The sequence below is a fragment of the Anopheles moucheti genome, chromosome X (genome assembly GCF_943734755.1).
Source record: "Anopheles moucheti chromosome X, idAnoMoucSN_F20_07, whole genome shotgun sequence".
Lineage (NCBI taxonomy): Eukaryota > Metazoa > Arthropoda > Insecta > Diptera > Culicidae > Anopheles > Anopheles moucheti.
In genome coordinates, this window is record NC_069142.1 from 3600824 (window position 1) to 3619625 (window position 18802).

Sequence of the window (18802 nt, forward strand, 5' to 3'; positions counted from 1 at the left end):
TGATCGCTTAGGACACTAGGACCGTTACAGACGGTGTAGAAACAGTTCGGTAACAAGTGGCGCCAACATTTTTCCTCACCGACAATAGCTCAGGTGTTTGATACCTTGCATAAAGAATACCTTTGCAGCTTTTACTGTATTCATAATAATAACGTTCAAATTTGTGAAATATCTGAGCTTTAATTAAATTCAGTAAAGGTGTGTTTGTGTATGTGTACAGTGTAATTGCCGCGCAAAAGTAGAGAATAAGTTCATACCCGGTGAAGGAAGGTTCGCCATTAATAATACGCGATCGATCAATCCGTCTTGTTAAAGGCATACCAGCGAACCGTAGCGAAGAAAGGATAGAGCACACATCCGCCCAAACAACCTGTTGCCCAACCTTCCATCCAACACCATCCAACCAGCCGGCAGCATGGGTCAGCATGTCGGTCGCACCGAGCACACCGCACGCAGCACGTCGCAGATCTGAGGAAGCGATCGACGGGCCGGAAGAGGCCGGACGTACGGTGCGACCGTCCGCTAGTCCGACCGGAAGTGGATCGAACCAACCCGCCCAGCAGCCACCCAGCCGGTGCGGCCCACCCGACGAAATGCGGCAGTTCGAATTTTGCAACAGACCCGCGACCGCCGCCACCACCACCACCACCACCAGCGCCAACACCACCGCCGCACCGGATGTTGTTACGAATCCAGTACGATTGGTGGTCGTGCGCGTACGTCATCCAGACGACAATATAAATGTACATTTGCATACATACCGGAACGGTGGTGGTAAATGTGTACCGCTGCGTAAGGATTGGTGCAGAATGCTCTGCCCCGGCATGATACGTAAGTACCGATTCGCGCACCACGTGTGAGCGTGTGAGGGCAGGACGGAATGGTGGGGCGACGTCGGGGGAAGAACGCGCACACAAAACATGATCAAACACGAGCTGATTGGTGCTTTTGGTGCTTGCGTTAATGTTCAAGCAACGAGGACGAAGAAGGTTTTCGGGCATTAGGTTAGGAGTGAGTGCGCACTTTACGCGTGTGAGAACCTCTTTCTGATTGACGACTAGTCCGAGCCTGGTGCCGGGTGAATCTGATTCAGATCAGAATGAATCTGAATCTCTATTGCAAAGATTCATGAATTCTTAAAGACTTTTTTAATATTCGAAGATCATTGGTAATTAAAAATTCATCAATCCTCAAAGATTCATGAATCAACCAAACTGATTCATGAATCATGATTCATATTCCCCCCCCCTCCTCTCTCTTGTAATTTTGTCTAAGACCTTAAGCAGCTTGATCCGCCACTGGCCAGAGGATTTGAATGAATCTGGAGATGTGATTAGATGAATCTTTTGAGAGTTCATGATTTGAATGATTCCTCACTAAAGATTCCGATTAATGACTCTTCTTCAAAAATTCAATAAGCACACTTTCAGATCCATGAATTCTTATTTATTCATTAATAGTCAAAGATCATTAATAATTAAAGATTCATCTCAAGATTAATAATTAAAGATTCATCAAAGATTCACGAATCATCCAAGATTTATACTCTCCCCCCTGCCCCATCTCACTCTTGTCATTTTGCTAAGATTTTAAACGAGTTGATCCGCCACTACCGAGAAGATTCATAAATCTTTTGAGATAAATGACTCCTCACTAAAGATTCAGATGACTTCTCTGTATGAATTCAATGAGCACAATTTCAGCTAGGAAGTTGACTTATATTAGGGATATTAGGGATTGTTTCAAACTGTATTACAAGATGCGTTACTTCTGGACGTATACAAGAGCCTGGACAAGTTCGTTCAAGTCACTTGAACGAAAGTCTCCCGTGGTCCAAGCGACCACGTGCTTGAAGTTCTGTTTCGCAAATGTCGCTCTGCTTGTAAGTGACGGCTGGAACTTTGAGAGAAATTAAATTCTTTCTATAACCATCCCCCCCCTCCCCCCCTCCTCTCCTCCGACAAAGAAAAGGTCATCCACCAAAGGAGTGCGTTGAGGTTTGCACGTTAACTCTCATTATCCCGCCGCGACTACACGATCCTACAGCATACCTGCCATTAATTAGCGACCAACGCAAAAGCACGGTCAGCAATGTTGTCGCCGCCATTATCGTGCATTTACGACGGCGCAACAGCAGCATTTGAAGGTGTGCAATTTACACCATTAGCTATTGAGAGCGCTTTACGCATGGGTTAAGCGCAAATTTCTCGGGCAAACGCATGATGATACGCATTCTTTCGCTATCATTATACGGTGCTGGTATCCAAATTGTTGGCTCCAAAGGTGCCTTTGGGGCGTCCTTTAGACAGCAGCACCTACAAGCGAGCTGGAGAGCTAGATGGCGAACGTTCTAACACCGAAAAGAAAATTTAACTAAACAGAATTGCTTTATAAAAAGTTAGAAATAGAGTTTCGAGACAAATTTTTCGCTTGTTACCAGTTAACTTCTAAACAGTCACTTCGAAAACAGTCGTGCACTATGTCCAAAACTAACATCCTTTTAGCCGAGTTCGAGCGAAAGCTGTTTAGAAGGATATGTGGAAGTATGTGTGAGGAAGGACAATGAAGGACGACGCTACAATGACGAGTACGGTGAACTCTCTATCGTGCAGAGCATTAGACTCCTCAGACTTTTTCCGGTGGGTTGGTCATGGCATGAGAAAGACACCGGATAACCCGGCCCGTAAAGTCCTTATAGGTCGTCCACATGGAGGCGTGGTAGATCTCTCGTCTTTCCTGCTGTTCTGATAAAGCTGTTCTGAGATCTCCTTCGGTTCTACCTTTGCTCTGTTCCGTGTTACCTCTTTCCAACTAACTAAATAGATGTCAATTGCGGTAGGACTCTTGTTCTAAGCCACACCTAGCTCATCATCGATTCTTTCACGCAGTGGTGCACGAGGTTCTTTTGGCGGTGTTTCTCAGTATGGCGGTACTCTCGGTGGATTCGAAATCGATAGACACGAAACAGCAACAGCAGCAGCACCATCACCACCACCAACAGCATGGCCAAACACCGGAACAACGCATGTGGTTGAATCCCTGCGGGTATCCTTCGCCGTACGAGATTAAGATCAGCACTCCAATCAACGTTGATCTTGCCAAAATGCGCGATCAGGTCAACACATCGCTCGGCACGATGGAGGTGTCCATCAGGAACTACGTAAGTATTACTTGCACTCACCAGGCTGCACTCCCCTATCGCTGTGGCTGAACGCTTTTCCTTCTCATCTTCCATAACTAGACAAAAACCATTTTCGGCGTACCGATTGATCGGCACCACACAACCTGGGAGGGCCGAGATGAACCGTGGATCTACAACGATGGGTTACGCATACCGAAGAAGTTTCGCAACGACATTGTCGACACGATCTACATGCGCATCTCGTACATGTCGATCCAGGAAGCGACCCGTGACTTTTACCGGCTGCTGAAGGATTCGTACCGCCGCTACATTCGGCTCGCGAAAGGGATCGAGAAGATGAAGGAGGACCTGGAGAACGTGCACAACAAGGCAAAGTACAAGCGGTACGAGATCGAGCTGCTGAACCAGGTGCGGGAGGAGGTGCGCCAGAGCCTACAGCAGGTGTTGTGCGAGATCTTCGAAGTGCTGGTGGTGATCGACAAGAAGTTCCTGTTCCAGACGCTGCGGGAGGATCACGCGATCGACATCAATGATTCGTACCTGGACGAAAGCGAACGGAAGCTGCGCGACTGGACGATCTACCGGGAGCTGATCAATCAGCTCGAGTACATCATCCAGTACATGAAGGCGCTCGAGCAGCGGCGCACACTGAACGGCAACCAAAGCACTGAATAGAATGGACATACACAGGGTAGGGAAGTGATGGGGTGTTCAACACTCTGGTACTGATGGAAACGGGAAGCTGAGGGAGTAGTCGGTTAGCGCTTTAAATCTTCATCATCATCATCATCATTGTCGGGATTGCGAACTTAACTGTACTGTATTCATATGCGCACTATTAGAAGAGTATCCTTTAATTTATATAACACATATAATACATGCAACAAATATACCTAAACCATTCATGTGTTCTCTGTTGAAGAAAAACGCCGCAACGAATTATTTGTATTTCAGGAGCTATTGCAGTAATACTCAGCCAACTTAATTTTTATTACTATTACAGTATTTATTTTCAGTATCCAGAAATGTGTGTCCAATTACGGTGCCAGTTCCAACAAAGTACCGACCGCTGCGTTCGAACACGATTATATAATAGTTAGCACACCAAAGTCAACTCTCAACTGTCTATACGATTTTCGATTTCTTTATTTGTATGCTAAAAAGCTTACAAAAGTTAACTGACAATGAATCTGTAAATCATTGAATCTGTAGTGTTGTTAAGTGAAGTATTTCGGTGCTTTTCTTCTGCGGGAGGCGAGACCTTGTGTTGGGAATCCTGGAGTGCTCTGACGAACATACTCCTCCACCTGTCACTCCTGTCCTTCACACTCATCTGAACAAAGAGATCTCTCGCAGGCACGACCAACGGACTCCTGGTCATTTCGTAAAATTGTATTTTTTTAAATGATTCTAGATATATGCACGCACGTACGCCACTTCTGCATCCTCGCATTGTTTTCGAAACGTATATATTTTTTTTTATTCCGATTGATGTACAGTTGATACCCTAGGGCTGTCTCTCACAAACTAAGAGGACGTCTTACATTGGAGCTTGTTGTTGGTCGCACGCTTTTGCATTTATGTTTCATCCAGCCATGCGTAGGGCTTGTTTATATGTGGTTTGTTCCAAAGTTACACGATAGTAGCGAACATTATCGTTCATTGATAATATAGTATTATAAGGGATATACTTTTATGACAATCTTTGTTTAATTTACAAAATTAGTTTTCTGTTAGTCCTCCTGTTCAGAGCGTAACGAGTGATTTGTGTTTCAGCAAGTCTAATAGATTATTTTTCCGTTAGGTTTTTTTTTTCTATGTTTTGCATTTCGTCTAATTGTTTTGTACAATCCAAAATGTGCGACTCGAGAAGTCTGTGTCTAGAAATTCCAGCACACTTGTGTTCTAGTTCTATTTGCATTAATGAATGTTTATATGCTTGCCTTTGTCTTGGAATCGATTGCAAACCTATCGTCTAAGTAAATATGCTCATGAGAAAGCAAATTGTAAGTGAAAATGCATTTATATTTTGACGAAAAGAGGTAGGGAGATGCATTAAAAAAAACACAAAACGATGGAGGAATCCTACTATACGAACTAATTTCTGAAGCACAAAAATATGTAGAATACAGTGCCAGAACATCTTTAACACGATCGTTAACACATTACTAGTTATAAATATGTGCTAAAATGATTGAGCGGCCAACCACATTTTCGCTCGATCGTTACGTACATGCAAACTAACAACGAAGTTTTGCGTGATTTCTGTGCCCATGCTTTAAGACCGTAAAAAAATAAAAAATAATAAAAAATGCTCTCTTCGCCGCTTATCAGTACTTGGTTAAAAAAATACGGTCAGTATTGAATATGGTGGTGCGCAATCCAGCGCACCAAACTGGATCCTCCTTATTCGGGTCCACCCTTCTTGCCAATGAGTGATTTGTGGATGTGAGGAATGACACCACCACCGGCAATCGTTGCCTTAATCAAGCTATCCAGTTCTTCGTCACCACGAATAGCCAGCTGCAGATGCCTTGGCGTAATTCGCTTCACTTTGAGATCCTTCGAGGCGTTACCAGCCAATTCTAGTACCTGTAAGAAAGAATAACGATCACAGGTAAATTACATCAGGTGGTATCAATGCGCAATTAACTTTTCATTGCTATCTTTAATTTTAAGTTGTTGTTAAGTTAATCCTCAATTTCCTTTCGACATAAGGCCACGTCTATTGAGGCATAAAACAGCTTAAGCTATATGTTGATCTCCTCGTATTCGATCTGCCTCTAGTGATGGGAAAAACGGCTCCGGAACCGGCTTCGACCGGCTCCAAAAAATTTCGGAGCCGGCTCCGAACCCACGGCTCCGGAGCCGGTTCCGAACCCACGATAACCCCGTAGGTGCTTTTGAACTAAAAGCATCAAACTAAAAGGTCTGGAGCCGTTTCCGAACCAAATGAAATGCATGTGCTTTGCTGTACAGAGCATATTTACGCATTTGTTTATTTATTTTTTGTGGAAATACATATTGTGTCTTTACTTTAACAAACTTTCAACGATATTTAGTTTAAGCATGTAGTTTCCAAACATGTAGGTACCGTAAATCGACCAAAAATTATGACTTTGTTTGGATAATTATTTCCCCCTGATTTTTCAACCGACGCTCTAGCACCTTCCACGCTACGTAAAAATTCGCTAGAGCAATTTACAAGGAGGTATCACCCATTTTAGGGTGATGTGGTGTTGAACGTGCTAGAAGAGTTCTGTCTGGTCAAGAAATGTCAACTTGCTCCGAACGATTCTACCTTATCATATTAATATACCTTGAACGGGCTCATTTTTATTTTCATTTTTAAAGCCAAGACCTTAATTTTTTTTTGGCAGGACATACAGAAAACGAAAAAAAACGATCCTTGTTTGCTTGTAATTCAAAGCATGGCGCAGCAAACTTTGATGTCATCACTTGCGATTTGGAACCGGTTTCGGAGCCGTGAGTTCGGAACCAGCTCCGGAGCCGTGGGTGCGTTCCGGAGCGCACATAACTAGTACATACATCCGATGATTTTCCAGGGTTTTGGTCAATCGTATCGTATCGTATCAATATTATTATTTGTCTAGCCTAAGCTAGGACATGTATTCCTTGCCTAGCAGATAATTAAGGCATACTGGACACACTTTTTTTTGGTTTTGATCTGCAATTTCATATGTTGTGAGTGTTTGTGACGGATTCAGCTTTTAGACTCAATTAAGCGAGACACATTTGTACCTACCTCAGCAGTGAGATATTCTAGGATGGCTGCCGAATATACGGCAGCGGTAGCACCGACGCGCCCATGGCTTGTCGTTCGGTTTTTCAAGTGGCGATGGATACGCCCGACAGGGAACTGCAATTACATAGAAGAAAAACAAAATAAATAAAAATGCAAATGATTGTTTTCCATTCGTTCTAAAGGCAAGAAAAAATGGGTCAACATCGTTTCTGAAGTACGTGAACATACATGGCTTTGGGATGACAGCGCGCGCGTTTCACACATCAACACACACACACGCATAAACAAAAGAATACAAAGCAACGTATGCACACAAGAACACCATTTTGGAATTCGATAGGGGTAGGGGGAGCGGAGTATCTCGCGCCAAAATTACTAACCTGCAATCCAGCTCGCGCGGAACGCGACACTGCCTTGGCTTTTGCTTTTCCAGAATCCTTGCCTGCTTTGCCACCAGCCTGTAAAAAAAACAATTCGAATCACAAAAAGAAAACAATGTCCTAGCCACTAAAGAAAATGTATAACAAATAAACAGATAAGCAGAATGCACGCGCGCGTCCCGCGCAGTGAAAGTTGAGGTTATGTGTTCGCATAATTGCGGTGCACACACAAGCGAACCAGTCAACTCGCTTTAATAAACGCGTATTTCTTTCGAGCGGCCACAAAACAGTTGGGTGCACATCCCAGTATCGATTTTACGTTTTTGAGGCACTTCAAATGCTAGGAAGGCTCAACCGGGGGTATAATACTGTGTTTTCCGCGTCTTTGTTGGGAAACACCACATACAACACAACTCTCCCGGAGCGCGGGATTTGGATGTTGATATGACGAACAGCACATACGCACTCCATATTAATTTGGCTGGAGGAGGTTGTGGATTGAGACGTTTGATCGACGATATTCCGTACAATGGGTGACGACTAAAATGCAAAACGTAGGAATAAAATAACACTTACCATTTCTTTAGCTTAGTTGTTACAGAAGTTTTTCACCGTAATAATCGAAGGCTACCAAGAACACGCGCTAAATTGTAGAAGAAAAGAAAAAAGAGAGGGGAAAGAAAAGGAAAGAGATACCATTAGAGTTCGGTATGATGGCGTCGCTTCGGTTTTACGATCTATGCGAAGGAAAATGGTGCGATGAAGCACTGAAGTGCGTGCAACATAGCGTTTTTCTTATTTAAAACAACTGCTTGCATTTACTGCAAGCATTGACGCTACCGGAAAAAAACGATGTTTGTTTTCACAAAAAACTATTTATTGAATCGCGCCGTTTTGTCAGAATGACATACGATTCCTGCAAGTCGTAAGGTCAGATTGAGCGACAATACATTGACACCTCAAGAGCAGAGTAGAAAAAATGGAAACAGGAGCAAAGTCGTTATTTTGGCATATAAAAACGCAGTAAAAACACAAATATTTTGCTTTGAGCGTGGTTTTGTGGAAACACTCTTCTTCACCTTTTCTTATTTTAGTGCAGCACTAACACTGAGCAATTTCGCTTTCGTCCTGCTAGGATACGACTTAATGAAGAAACAGAAGAAACTGAACTGATGCTTCCGAGCAAAATTCGTAGTTTGCTTTCCTGGCTTCCCGGAATAACGGTTTCACCAATACAGCCACATGCCTCGCGTATTGCAATGGTCTTTCTCTTTCGCACTAGCATCGCCGCACCATGGATCGCACATATATTCGTACCATTCTGTGTCAGCATTTTATCAGGCGTAGGCATATGTTCGATGTGTGAGTGAGTGAAACAAGCTACGTGTTACGCGGTATTCACGCACACCAAACATACCCAGGGTAGCAGTGGAGCGTTTGGCAGATATACATGGCAGATATTCATCAGGCAACCCTGATTCAAAATTCAACATAAACTCGTAACGGCCGGCAGGCTTGACGCGCTGCAGGTAAAGCGCAAGGAATACATAGTTTGAAATGCAAAAACGGAGAAATTTGCTAACAATTTGTTGTATGAAAAAGACTTGCATGTTCCTACGCGTTTGTGAAACTCGTTTTGTACCAAACGTTCTACCTTCAAGAATCTCAACGAGTTTGTCAAGAGAAAGCTAAATCCTGAGCACCAGGTTGATGCCATTTGCACTGACCTAAAGGCGGCTTTCCTTACGGTGTAAGGATCTCGATTCACTTCGATGGGTTTCTTGAAATCTAGGAATGATTTTCGGATGTTTTAATTTAAGTGACACCATTTTCCGTTAGCCATTAATACATCATGATTTTTGAAGGTGAGAGCGCAATACGAGGTCCGTTTTTTTTTATTGAAACAGGGACACGGGGAACGGCAATTTTCCAGGTACACGCTCAATGTGATCGAAAGACGGGTAGCTTCTAGATGAATTCACAAAAGAATAGTACTATGTCCATACGGGACAGGTTAGAGTTGGGTTGTTGGACAAACTGGAGTTGCAAGTAGTGTGCGCTTCTAATCAGAAGACTTGTCCCACCTTCAATAATCACACGCCTTCGGAGCGGTTATATGGATTGGATTAGTTTTACTAAAAGGAAATTTATGTCAAGAAGCACGAACGGCTCTTAGCCTGTGAAGAAGATTGCTATATATACTGGTGTACAATTGGTTGCAGTAGCAGAGGGCTGTCAATAAGGCTGTTCGAGTATCTCGCATCTGTGGATAGACTTCCAGTATTCTTGCGGATCCGGTCAGAAATGCGGAACCCTTTCGCCGTGAGACTGGTATAAGACGGAGGATAGGAAGCAAACAGGTGGAAATGGGGAGGGTATCTTCGTACTAAACGAAAGCATCGTGCGGGTCGGAGGAGTTTTGGTCCTCTTCCTTGGAAATTTCCGCACAGCGCGCTGTCAAATCTTCCTCCTCGAGCTCCAAACATTTGCCCCATTCCTGCAGTGAGATGCGGTGGTCCCGGTTCGGGTCACAGTTTTCCAGGAATGGTGCGATGCAGTGTTCGAGTGCGAACAGCGGGGCCCGGATCGGGAACAGCTCGTGCCGGGATACGGTATTGTCATGCGGATGCCCATCCAACTCGCACCACTTCCAGATCGCAGCGTTCGTCCAGCGCTTGGTCATGTTTGTTTCGGCCTCGTGCTCCAGCTCCATGTAGGCTTCCGGCAGCTCGTTGCGTACCGCCAGGTCGTGCATCACGTTGAACAGCCAGTCGCGCATGCGGCGCGGGAAGTCGGCCAGATCATTCTCGCTACACTCGGGCATCTCGCGACAGGTACCATAGTAATCGATGTGTACATGCCTCAACTCTACGTGCCGGCAGGCTGGATCGGCCGTGTTACACAGGCAACGCTGACGATGCACTTCGCACGCCGAGTCCCAGGTTTCGTTCCGGTTGGTACACACTTTGCGTCGCGGATCCGTCTCGGCGGGACATTCAGGGATGCAGACGCACTCACCCCGATGCTCCTCAATGTTCGCCTGGCAGACACGGCCGGCACCACACCGGACACCCTTACATGGGTCTATCAGGCGCGGCGCTTGGCCATCAAGCATAGCTTCCTCTTCTTCCTGTCCCTCATGTCCGTAGTGTTCGGCAGCAATACGGGCAGCGAGCTCACGGGCCATCTGGTCTTCCTGTTCGTAATCGCGACTTACGTGCTTGGCCTCGATGTGCCGCAGCAGCGCCTCGTCTTCGTCGTCAAAGTCGTTTAGCAACTCATCCATCAGCTCGTCCGCGTGTGCTGGTGGTGCCAAGGCCAGACATGCCAGCACAGCTACAAGCGTTAGTCGCACCAGCTGCATCCTCGCCATCCCGTCGTACGCTATAGACTTATAGCCAGCCAACGCTCACTGAACCAAAACGCGAGAAATTGAGAAAAGAAAACTAGTAATATGTCTAGCGAAACTTTGAAGAATTAATTTGAAGATTTAAATAACTCTGCAATAAGTAATAATTCGAATGATAAAATGGCTCGTAACAGACTTCGTGGAACTTCTTCTTTAGCAGCACAACAACCCCAAAGGTCTGGGTCGAGGAATTGCTGCGGATCAGTGTCAGTGAAGAAACACTTCAGGAGACCTTCATTTATTTACTCTTCAAGTTGTTTTGCATTAAATTTACTTCACCAATGGACATCCATTGCGATAATATGTCTCCAGAAGAACTTTCACTGCGATAAAACCTCCTCAACAACGCAGCTGCGTTGTGTCTGGTGTCTAGCAACAAGCAAAAACAAAGAAGTGTGTGTATCGTAATGTATGCTGCTATTTGCAACATGCATAAGAAATCTGCTAGCAGCATACGCTTTGTCTCGGTAATTAAGATCGGTTAAGATCGTAAAACTATCCGTGACGGTCGTAGCTGTGCCCAAGCAGCGAAATGATGCAATCTCCGCCGGCAATAAACCTGCCCGTCTGTCTGCTCGACACCAGCAAGGAAGATACCATGTAGCGTGGGTTGGTCAGTATCAGATTTAATTTTCAGGCTTGTTTGCAAAAAAAACAACACTCGTCTGATGGTCTCCAGAGGTGGTAAACTTAAAGGCAAGCCAAAAGAGGAAGCTTCTGTATCATGATACAAAACAAGCACGCAGAAGAAGTGTGGCTGAGTGAAGCACATGTTGTTTGAGTGAAGTAATTTGGTGCGAAAGGAGATGAAAACCATGCAGCTGGTTTACAACCACTGGATCAGCGCACTGAGGTCATCGAGTATGATGTGGATGATGCGGAGTCGCACTGGCCAGCTGCATTCGTGTGGCAAAAATCTTTTCTCCGCCGTTTATTAACGCCCGCCACGGCTCATTGCACACGTGTAGTAGCAGTATGCTTTAACTGTGTCAAGCGAGTTCTTTCCAGGGCGGAAGTGTGCTAGAGGCGCTAGAACGTCCAATGCGTTGCGGTTGATAAAATGAGTACAATGCGTATGAACTAAGGAAGGCAGGAAGGAACACGTAACGGACTTCTAACTGTCTGCTGATGTCATACGAGTTCGGCAGCTCTCGTTTCTTGTGATGCCGGGATTGGTTGAGAATTGGACAAGAGCAAGTCCAAGCAGAGGCACGGTTTTAATCTGTGCATGTAGATTACTTGGTGGTAACCTGCCACGAATCACATTTCCGGCTATTTTCTTTTTGCTTAGTGCGCGTTTAAGGAGACGATGAACAAGACGGGTTAAATTCAATTAATGCTTTTTCTGCCTTATGCACTGTCTCGCTAACATTGGCCTGATGTCTGGTGGATAACAGAATTATCCATAGTCAAACGGACTGTTGGACCCGGGGTCGTGTAATTGAATCTTCCTCATCATCCCTAACAGTACGTCTAAATTGTTTTTAAAAATAGATTAGTTTGGATAAGCGCTAATGCAAACTAATCGAATTTGTTCTCCAAACCACCGAGAGTGGAGCAAATAAAGCAAAAACAAAACAGCGCTTATAACCGCGCTGCACTTCGGTGTAAGTATTGGAAAAGTGCTGCAGGCATAAAAGCGTAAGGAACCCTTCAATACACCCCGTTTACTTCCCTTTCGCATCGAAATGCAATCATCCTATGCACTGGATTCATATCCGCTTGCTTCCATCCACCGGCGTCAGCTTTCCTCCGCAGTACTGGAGAGGTTTTAAAAATGGTGGGTTATTTATAACGACGAACGACGAGCACCTCGGTTACGGTGCTGTAAACAATCCGTGCCCGCCGTGCCAGCCTTGTTTCGGTTTACTTCCCTTTCTCAATATCCTGCCCACCGTCATTATTTCGTGCCGTCCCGTCACTACCTTCTCTCTCTCTCTTTCTCTCGTTACGGCTATATCTTTCAAGGAATTGATGAAATATCCAATGGTGGAGATGGGATCTCTGGTGCGTTTTTTCCTACTGGGACTGTTAAAAGGGGGTTATGTTGTTAGCGGTTTGTAGCAGGGAAAACATCCTGCGTAGTGCGGTCGAAAATTTGAATGTAGAGTCGCGTTGGGCGATAAAGTGTTGCGTATGTGTGAGTGCGCACGCATCCTCCGGAAATGGCGTAACTTCCAACTTGGTCAGCCAATGTCCAATGTACTCGTGCGTGCGGTACTCGGCTGCGGGGTTATCAGTTTGATTGAAGGTTACCACGGGAATGGTAAGTTAGGCAAGGCTCGGTTTGGTTCGCCATTCGCGATAACACGACGCTAGAATTCTAGCTTTTCAGTTTTGAATTTCAAGCTGAATATTCGGTATTTACCAACTACTAAAGGTAAACTCTTTAGTAGTCAACTCAACTCTGTAGTGTCTTTCTTTAATCTTCTAAACAAAACACAACTTGAACTCAGTGTACTTGCAATGGAACGTGTAAATGGCAGGAATAACAGTGGGAATGAAGATCAAGATGCGTATTACGCCACTAATTTCACGCATCATTCACTAGAAAAGTAACTTACGTTGGAGATCTTTCGGTGTAGAATTTTTCTGAGGATTCCTCAAACAAAGCTAATAAATGTCTACTAAGCAAACAACACGATATCACATGTACACTCCAAACGAAGCACCAAAAAAAAGTCACACAGAAGAGATTGCGTCCGATCTACTCGATCGTTACCGCCAGACTGACTCGGGATGCGAACTTCTAACGACAATCTTCCCGAACTGTGGCAAGCGCCACGATCGTGGGCGTACAACGCTTTCCGGCGTGGAATGAACGAAAGATGTGACCAGTGGCAGAAGCAAATGGGCCAAACAAGGCAGGCGCACAATGTGCTTGAGAGACATCTTGCAGACGAGGCAACAGGCCGGCGTGATTAGTTGCCGTTGAGATTGTGTGATTATGCGCGCCAATCTGGTCACTAGGCGGCGGGAAAAAAAGGGTTTCAGTTTCAGAGCCGCACAGGGTTTATTCAATTATTACGTAACGCAAAAATTGATAATTTACCCCCTCCTCTCCCTCTTTTTGTTTTAAATAAAAATCTTGAAGTTTTCTGTTTAAGTAATCCATTAAGTAGTATCGTAATTCAACAAATGGAAAACGAAACATACGAAACGAACATACTGAAGTAAAATCTGCTAGTTAAGCCAGACTGACTTCTTGTAATAATGTTGCTTATAATTTGTAACGGGTTTCCGGTAGTTCTTTTTTGATAATTTTTGTACTTATCAGGCGCTACAATCTGCTTCGCGGCGTTGGCTTACTGAAGGAGTCCTCTAAAATGCTCACCGTCTACCAATCTGATGATCTGATATCCCTGACGGACACATGGATGTCATCATCTCAACTTGTGCCAACCATGTCCCCTTTGTCTTTGTGGACGATCTAAAAGGATTTTACGGGCAGGGTTGTCCGGTATCGTTCTCATGACGTGACCAACCCACCAGAGCCTGACGAGTCTAATCCGTTGTACGACAGTGACTTCATCGTACAGCTATCGTAGCCTTCTGTAACAAATCGTAACGCTAGTAACAGCGTTACGTAATAAATGGATGTTCCCAGGGACTGACGGAATCGTTCTTGCGAGGTCCGTGCAATGTGCTGAAGTAATTAAGGGCATTTGTGCGATACGCAAAATGCTGTTAATGTCGTTAATGTCGAATGTTGCTTGCAAGCGAGATGATCGGAACACCGTATGCCCAAGCTGCTCATTATTCAATTTAAACGAGACGCAATGGAACTTTAAAGAAATGATCCCAATAGTCGGCACAAAACGAGGAAGAAGCTTCCTACGATATTGCAAAACATTACAATTCCACACCACACGTGCTACATATGGGTAGCAACACGTGTTTTTACTCTCTACAGAAAAAGACTTTCAGAGCGCATGATGGCGTCTGGAAACGCGTTTGCTTTCGTTTGCGAATTCCTTTCGGGTCAGCAAAAACAATATGGACCAATGAGACCTTCTTCTCTCATTTTGCGTAATAGTAAGGAACATACGTGACAATCGCGAACCGCAGCTAGGGAAGAGGAATGTAATATCTGAAAAAGAAAACAACAAACGCTTCCGTTCCGGGGGTCGTTCCGCGGTTGTACGATAGTGCCGTCACACGGTCGCGTCTTTTGCCCCGTATCGCATTTTCCGGATGGAACAGAGGAAACCGGCAAAAGACAGCGCTATTTCTACCAATTCTAGCAGCTGTTATTTTAGTTATGCATGCTGCGAGGTTATCCATGCTTATCGACATGTTGCGCTTTGATTTAGTGTTAGCACGACGAACAGGCAAGGCCACAGCTAAGACCACCATTTCCGCTTGTCCCAAATCCCAAACCCCTGAAGGGGTTGTGCCTCTTCCGAAACAAAACAAAAAACTTATCGATAGAGTAGAAAAGAAAGAATTTATTAACAGATAGACATTGCCTTCGTTACATTGGAAGATTGTGTTACATGTATATTTCCATAAATAGATGAAATGGGTAAAAGAGTATGCTTCGTTTTTTTTTTGTACACCAAATTCTTAAATCGTCAATTGTAATGGAAGTAATATGTAAGCATTCTTACTGCGTAAAATACTTAACGCCCGGTAGCGAGCGTTTTGCCAGCCACAGCGTGCCACTCCGTATCGAATCCCATCCCGCACATACATGACATAGCCGCGCTTACTTTCTACGATAAACATTTACGATACTAAATAAGACCGCAGTTTTTGGGCATCTGCGGTGCGCAAAACGACCCATGCACAGTTGTCGGCATACGTACGAATGTGAGACAGTGTGATGTTGCCAGATTGCTTAAAGCTACCAGTATTAAAATTGACCACAATTCGCCACGCCAACGATGGTGGGCGCAATTGGGCAAGCGTAAGTTGCGAAAGTATGCTGAAGGTTGATTTTGTTTATACAATGCAATACAGCCATTTCCTTACTGCTAAGTTTTACAAGTACAATTAATGCATTTGTTTTCTTTTTTTTTTTTTTAATAAAAAAAACGCTGCAGCTGCCGCGTTGTGCTACGTCCGCAACTAGGACGTATGCGTTAAAGATGCCTTACGGTGTGTACATTATCATTCTATATTTTGCATGTACAGCAGCTCTTGATTTGCTTCTTCGGACTTCCCGCTTCTGCGGACAGAGTGTTTAGAGTTCTTATCTGTGTTATGTTAAACAATACAAACAAACAAAAAAATAGTTTGCATGGACTTAGCCTACAAGAAATGCTTGGTCCGCTCTAGTGGCGGAATATGATGCGTTCGGTAATATAGCGATGGACGAAGCAGAGCAACGGTAGTCCAAGCCCGATTCATATGTTGGTCGATTCTATGGCTGCATTATCGAGCGGTCCCATACCGTCTCCGTAGTCGAGTTCGTCCTCGGGTGCAAAATCGTCCAGATCGTGCTCCTTGTTCTCCGGACAGTCGCGACAGCGCGACTCATTGATGCCGTAGTTCAGACAATACTGACCGATGCATTCACAGCAACCATCATGGAACCAGCTAGTATGGATAAAGAAGATGAGGTTCGCGTTATATCGGAGGCGGGCAAATTGAAATTCTCCCTTTACCCTATACATACCGATAGCTGCTGGCTCCCATCGTACGGCAACTTTCCTTGCACTTGTTCCACGACATGCACTGCGCCTGGTAGGCGACGGTACAGTTGACCGTAATTTTATTCGGATCCTCGTACTTCTGCTTCAAATCCATATCTGTTGAGTCTGTTTGCAGTGGGAGAAATTAAAAAAAAGGAACGGTTGTACATTTAACATGCCAACATGTTAACTGGTGGATGGCATGTAACTTACGGACAACGTATTTGGTGGCACCGTCTCCCTTCGGACCGTACAGTGCCGCATCGATATCGATCGGGAATGATATCACCTTCCAGCGGCCCTGCGCATCCTGCTCGGACGTGATCACGTCGTACAGGTTCGGGAATCCCTCAAGATCTTCGATGTGCGATTGCTTCGACAGCTCGTTGGACGTTTCGTTCGGTTTCGGGCACATCTCCAGGCAGCTGCAGCATTCCGTGTACAGATAGCTGAGACACTCGGCACACTCCTTGCAGCAGGTGCAGCTCTTCATATCGCATTTGCAGCTTTGCGTCAGCATGCACTTGGACACGATGCTAGCGCACACCATCTCGTTGCAGCTAGCCGCAAGCTGGACGCATGCCAACAGCACCAGCACGGAACCAACCAGCAGGGCAAACCTTCTCTGCACTGGATCTCCTTTCTGCCTTTCACGCTCCATGCTGTCGTTCAGTAGACGGTAATTTCCGTCCTTTGTTTTACCTTGGATGGGCACGTGACACCTAAAACGATATAGTTTTGTAAAAATTATACCTCATTCTTCAATAGACCGTGTTCAAATGTGAGGAAATAATCGACGGTTGTAAAGGAAGTGCAGTTTTACACTGGCAAAAAACCTAACAGCGCCTCTCGACTGGTACAATTCCAGAAATAGAAACGCTTCCCGATTGGTGGTTTGGGGAAGGAAAAAAAAACGCATCAGGTACTTCCAGATGTTTTGCTTTCTGCAACACACCTTCGGTGTGGCGTTTCACAGCTCTTCAATAATCTAAAACGCAATACGTGTTTGCGAATATTCCGAATTGCCCGGAATTTGCTCGGGAGTGTTAGGTACTTCACCGCGACTAACGCTGTTCCGAGTAGTACCACTATTCCTGGAACAGCTTATCGATCGAGGTGTAGTAGGTCACAAGATGTTATCGTTGCGAGTAAACCGAACGATCTGCGATGATCAGTGAAAGATCGACCGCCTGTGCATACCGGCCCGGTTGTAGGTTATGTGTCATCTTGCCCACTTCGCTTACTTCAAAGTTAATTAATATGTAAACAAAATCCACTCAACAGCTATTCGCTGGCGGAGGTTGATCGAAGCGTTTGTTGATTGTGTGGTAGGCGACCCCTAGTCCCAGCATGGTCCGTAGTTGATTGTGCGTGTGGCTATGATTGTAGAGGTAGTTGTGTGAACAGCATGTATACGCGACGGTAGGGAAAGGAACCTGCGAACCTGTTTCGCATATTTGAATGTTTTCTTTCGTGTCTACGGCTACAGCTTCAAGGCTAGTTGCTAGCGCACGAAGGAAAGATATTCCTAGGCACTCGAGAAACAACACACTGTTTCCGCTCGTAAACGGTACGAAACATTCCACAGGAACGGACGCCTGTAATCATTCGTACGCGGGCGTGCAAGAGTGTGCGTTCGAAAGGGATCTGGCTAATGTCTGAATGATGTTTCGAGGGATTCCTCCAAGATGTTTGACTGTTTGACTCTTCCCTTTTGCTCACATACCCGCGTAGCAAACCACCGTAAAAGCTTGTTTCACACACCTATAAAAAAAAACTAGCCCACCCTGAGTGCAAGGTTTTATGTTGCACGCTTACCAGTTGGTTTGATCACGATCGCACTGCACTGCAGGTGTACGAGAATGCACGACGAAAGGGCAGGAGTTGCACGCACGCGTCTCCTTTGGCACTGGAAGAATACTGCGCAGCTTTCTTTATTTTCTACACCAAGCAACACCGAGCACGACAGCATCGGCCAATAACGCAGTATGCGCGCGCCCAATCCCAATCCGAACTAAGCGATCGCTGCAGCAACGACACAGCATCCGACAGTGATCATGCCAACGTACGCACACACATATGCAGCCCCGTAGGGCCAGTATGCACAACTACTGTCAGGCAGGAAAGTTCTCATTCTCACCCATTCTCACAACTTTCTCACTGAAAATTATTCAAATCGAAACACTTTACAGCTCAAGCGTGTTTTGTTGTGACCTTTATTCTCAAACAAACAAGGTGTAATTTTTAAGGAAATATTAATTATTAATTAATTGATACAATTTACTATCTTAAAAGGTTTCGTAAACAATAAACGAGTCATTTGGCCGTACAAGTGACTGTGAAAAATCATGAAAACGACGGGACTTTTTTAAGGTGCAGTAGAATGTTTTGCCCATAAAACTCATATTTAACACCGAGTGTGTGGAAAATTTCGTTTCCTGTATTTTTGCTAGTTTTGCTTGAAAGAAA

At 44.9% G+C, this 18802-nt stretch overlaps 4 protein-coding genes across 8 annotated transcripts; 1 reads left to right on the forward strand and 3 right to left on the reverse strand.

Annotated features, from left to right (window-relative positions):
- The first annotated feature begins 425 nt into the window (after nucleotides 1–425).
- Nucleotides 426–3979, forward strand: LOC128307292 (uncharacterized). The gene is made up of 3 exons (XM_053045055.1): nucleotides 426–831; nucleotides 2889–3160; nucleotides 3242–3979. Exons 1-3 carry the CDS (start codon nucleotides 426–428, stop codon nucleotides 3815–3817), a joined length of 1254 nt encoding a protein of 417 aa, XP_052901015.1. The 3' UTR covers nucleotides 3818–3979.
- An 896-nt stretch (nucleotides 3980–4875) lies between these two features.
- LOC128307400 (histone H2A.V) lies at nucleotides 4876–8462 on the reverse strand. Its single transcript, XM_053045211.1, has 5 exons — nucleotides 8368–8462; nucleotides 7865–7931; nucleotides 7289–7366; nucleotides 6909–7022; nucleotides 4876–5734 (listed from the first exon to the last, which is right to left on the reverse strand). Exons 2-5 carry the CDS (start codon nucleotides 7865–7867, stop codon nucleotides 5549–5551), a joined length of 381 nt encoding a protein of 126 aa, XP_052901171.1. The 5' UTR covers nucleotides 7868–7931; nucleotides 8368–8462; the 3' UTR covers nucleotides 4876–5548.
- Nucleotides 8463–9133: 671 nt separating this feature from the next.
- Nucleotides 9134–10662, reverse strand: LOC128306760 (SPARC). Of its 2 annotated transcripts, XM_053044366.1 has the most exons (2): nucleotides 10458–10662; nucleotides 9134–10418 (listed from the first exon to the last, which is right to left on the reverse strand). In XM_053044366.1, exons 1-2 carry the CDS (start codon nucleotides 10659–10661, stop codon nucleotides 9675–9677), a joined length of 948 nt encoding a protein of 315 aa, XP_052900326.1. In that variant the 5' UTR covers nucleotide 10662; the 3' UTR covers nucleotides 9134–9674. The 2 variants fall into 2 exon arrangements, with proteins under 2 accessions (XP_052900326.1, XP_052900325.1); XM_053044365.1 differs by having other exon boundaries at nucleotides 9134–10662.
- A 4463-nt stretch (nucleotides 10663–15125) lies between these two features.
- On the reverse strand, nucleotides 15126–18337 carry LOC128306758 (protein twisted gastrulation). Of its 4 annotated transcripts, none has more exons than XM_053044360.1 (4): nucleotides 18152–18337; nucleotides 16547–17055; nucleotides 16318–16459; nucleotides 15126–16238 (listed from the first exon to the last, which is right to left on the reverse strand). In XM_053044360.1, exons 2-4 carry the CDS (start codon nucleotides 16992–16994, stop codon nucleotides 16046–16048), a joined length of 783 nt encoding a protein of 260 aa, XP_052900320.1. In that variant the 5' UTR covers nucleotides 16995–17055; nucleotides 18152–18337; the 3' UTR covers nucleotides 15126–16045. The 4 variants fall into 4 exon arrangements, with proteins under 4 accessions (XP_052900320.1, XP_052900319.1, XP_052900321.1 ...); XM_053044359.1 differs by lacking the exon at nucleotides 18152–18337 and adding an exon at nucleotides 17534–17588; XM_053044361.1 differs by lacking the exon at nucleotides 18152–18337 and adding an exon at nucleotides 17289–17411.
- Between the last annotated feature and the right edge of the window lie 465 nt (nucleotides 18338–18802).

Bases quoted from the DNA above. Each gene is read 5' to 3' on its own strand.
- LOC128306760 (XM_053044365.1), bottom strand. From the start codon at position 10,661: ATGGCGAGGATGCAGCTGGTGCGACTAACGCTTGTAGCTGTGCTGGCA.
- LOC128307292 (XM_053045055.1), top strand. From the start codon at position 426: ATGTCGGTCGCACCGAGCACACCGCACGCAGCACGTCGCAGATCTGAG. The intron at 832-2,888 runs GTAAGTACCGAT...TCTTTCACGCAG, and splicing joins GCTCTGCCCCGGCATGATAC to TGGTGCACGAGGTTCTTTTG. The intron at 3,161-3,241 runs GTAAGTATTACT...TTCCATAACTAG, and splicing joins AGGTGTCCATCAGGAACTAC to ACAAAAACCATTTTCGGCGT.
- LOC128307400 (XM_053045211.1), bottom strand. The intron at 7,023-7,288 runs GTTAGTAATTTT...ATGTAATTGCAG, and splicing joins CCGCGCGAGCTGGATTGCAG to TTCCCTGTCGGGCGTATCCA. The intron at 5,735-6,908 runs GTAGGTACAAAT...TCTTTCTTACAG, and splicing joins TAGAATATCTCACTGCTGAG to GTACTAGAATTGGCTGGTAA.
- LOC128306758 (XM_053044359.1), bottom strand. From the start codon at position 17,559: ATGACACATAACCTACAACCGGGCCG. The intron at 17,056-17,533 runs GTATGCACAGGC...ATATCGTTTTAG, and splicing joins CATAACCTACAACCGGGCCG to GTGTCACGTGCCCATCCAAG. The intron at 16,239-16,317 runs GTATGTATAGGG...TATCCATACTAG, and splicing joins ATGGGAGCCAGCAGCTATCG to CTGGTTCCATGATGGTTGCT.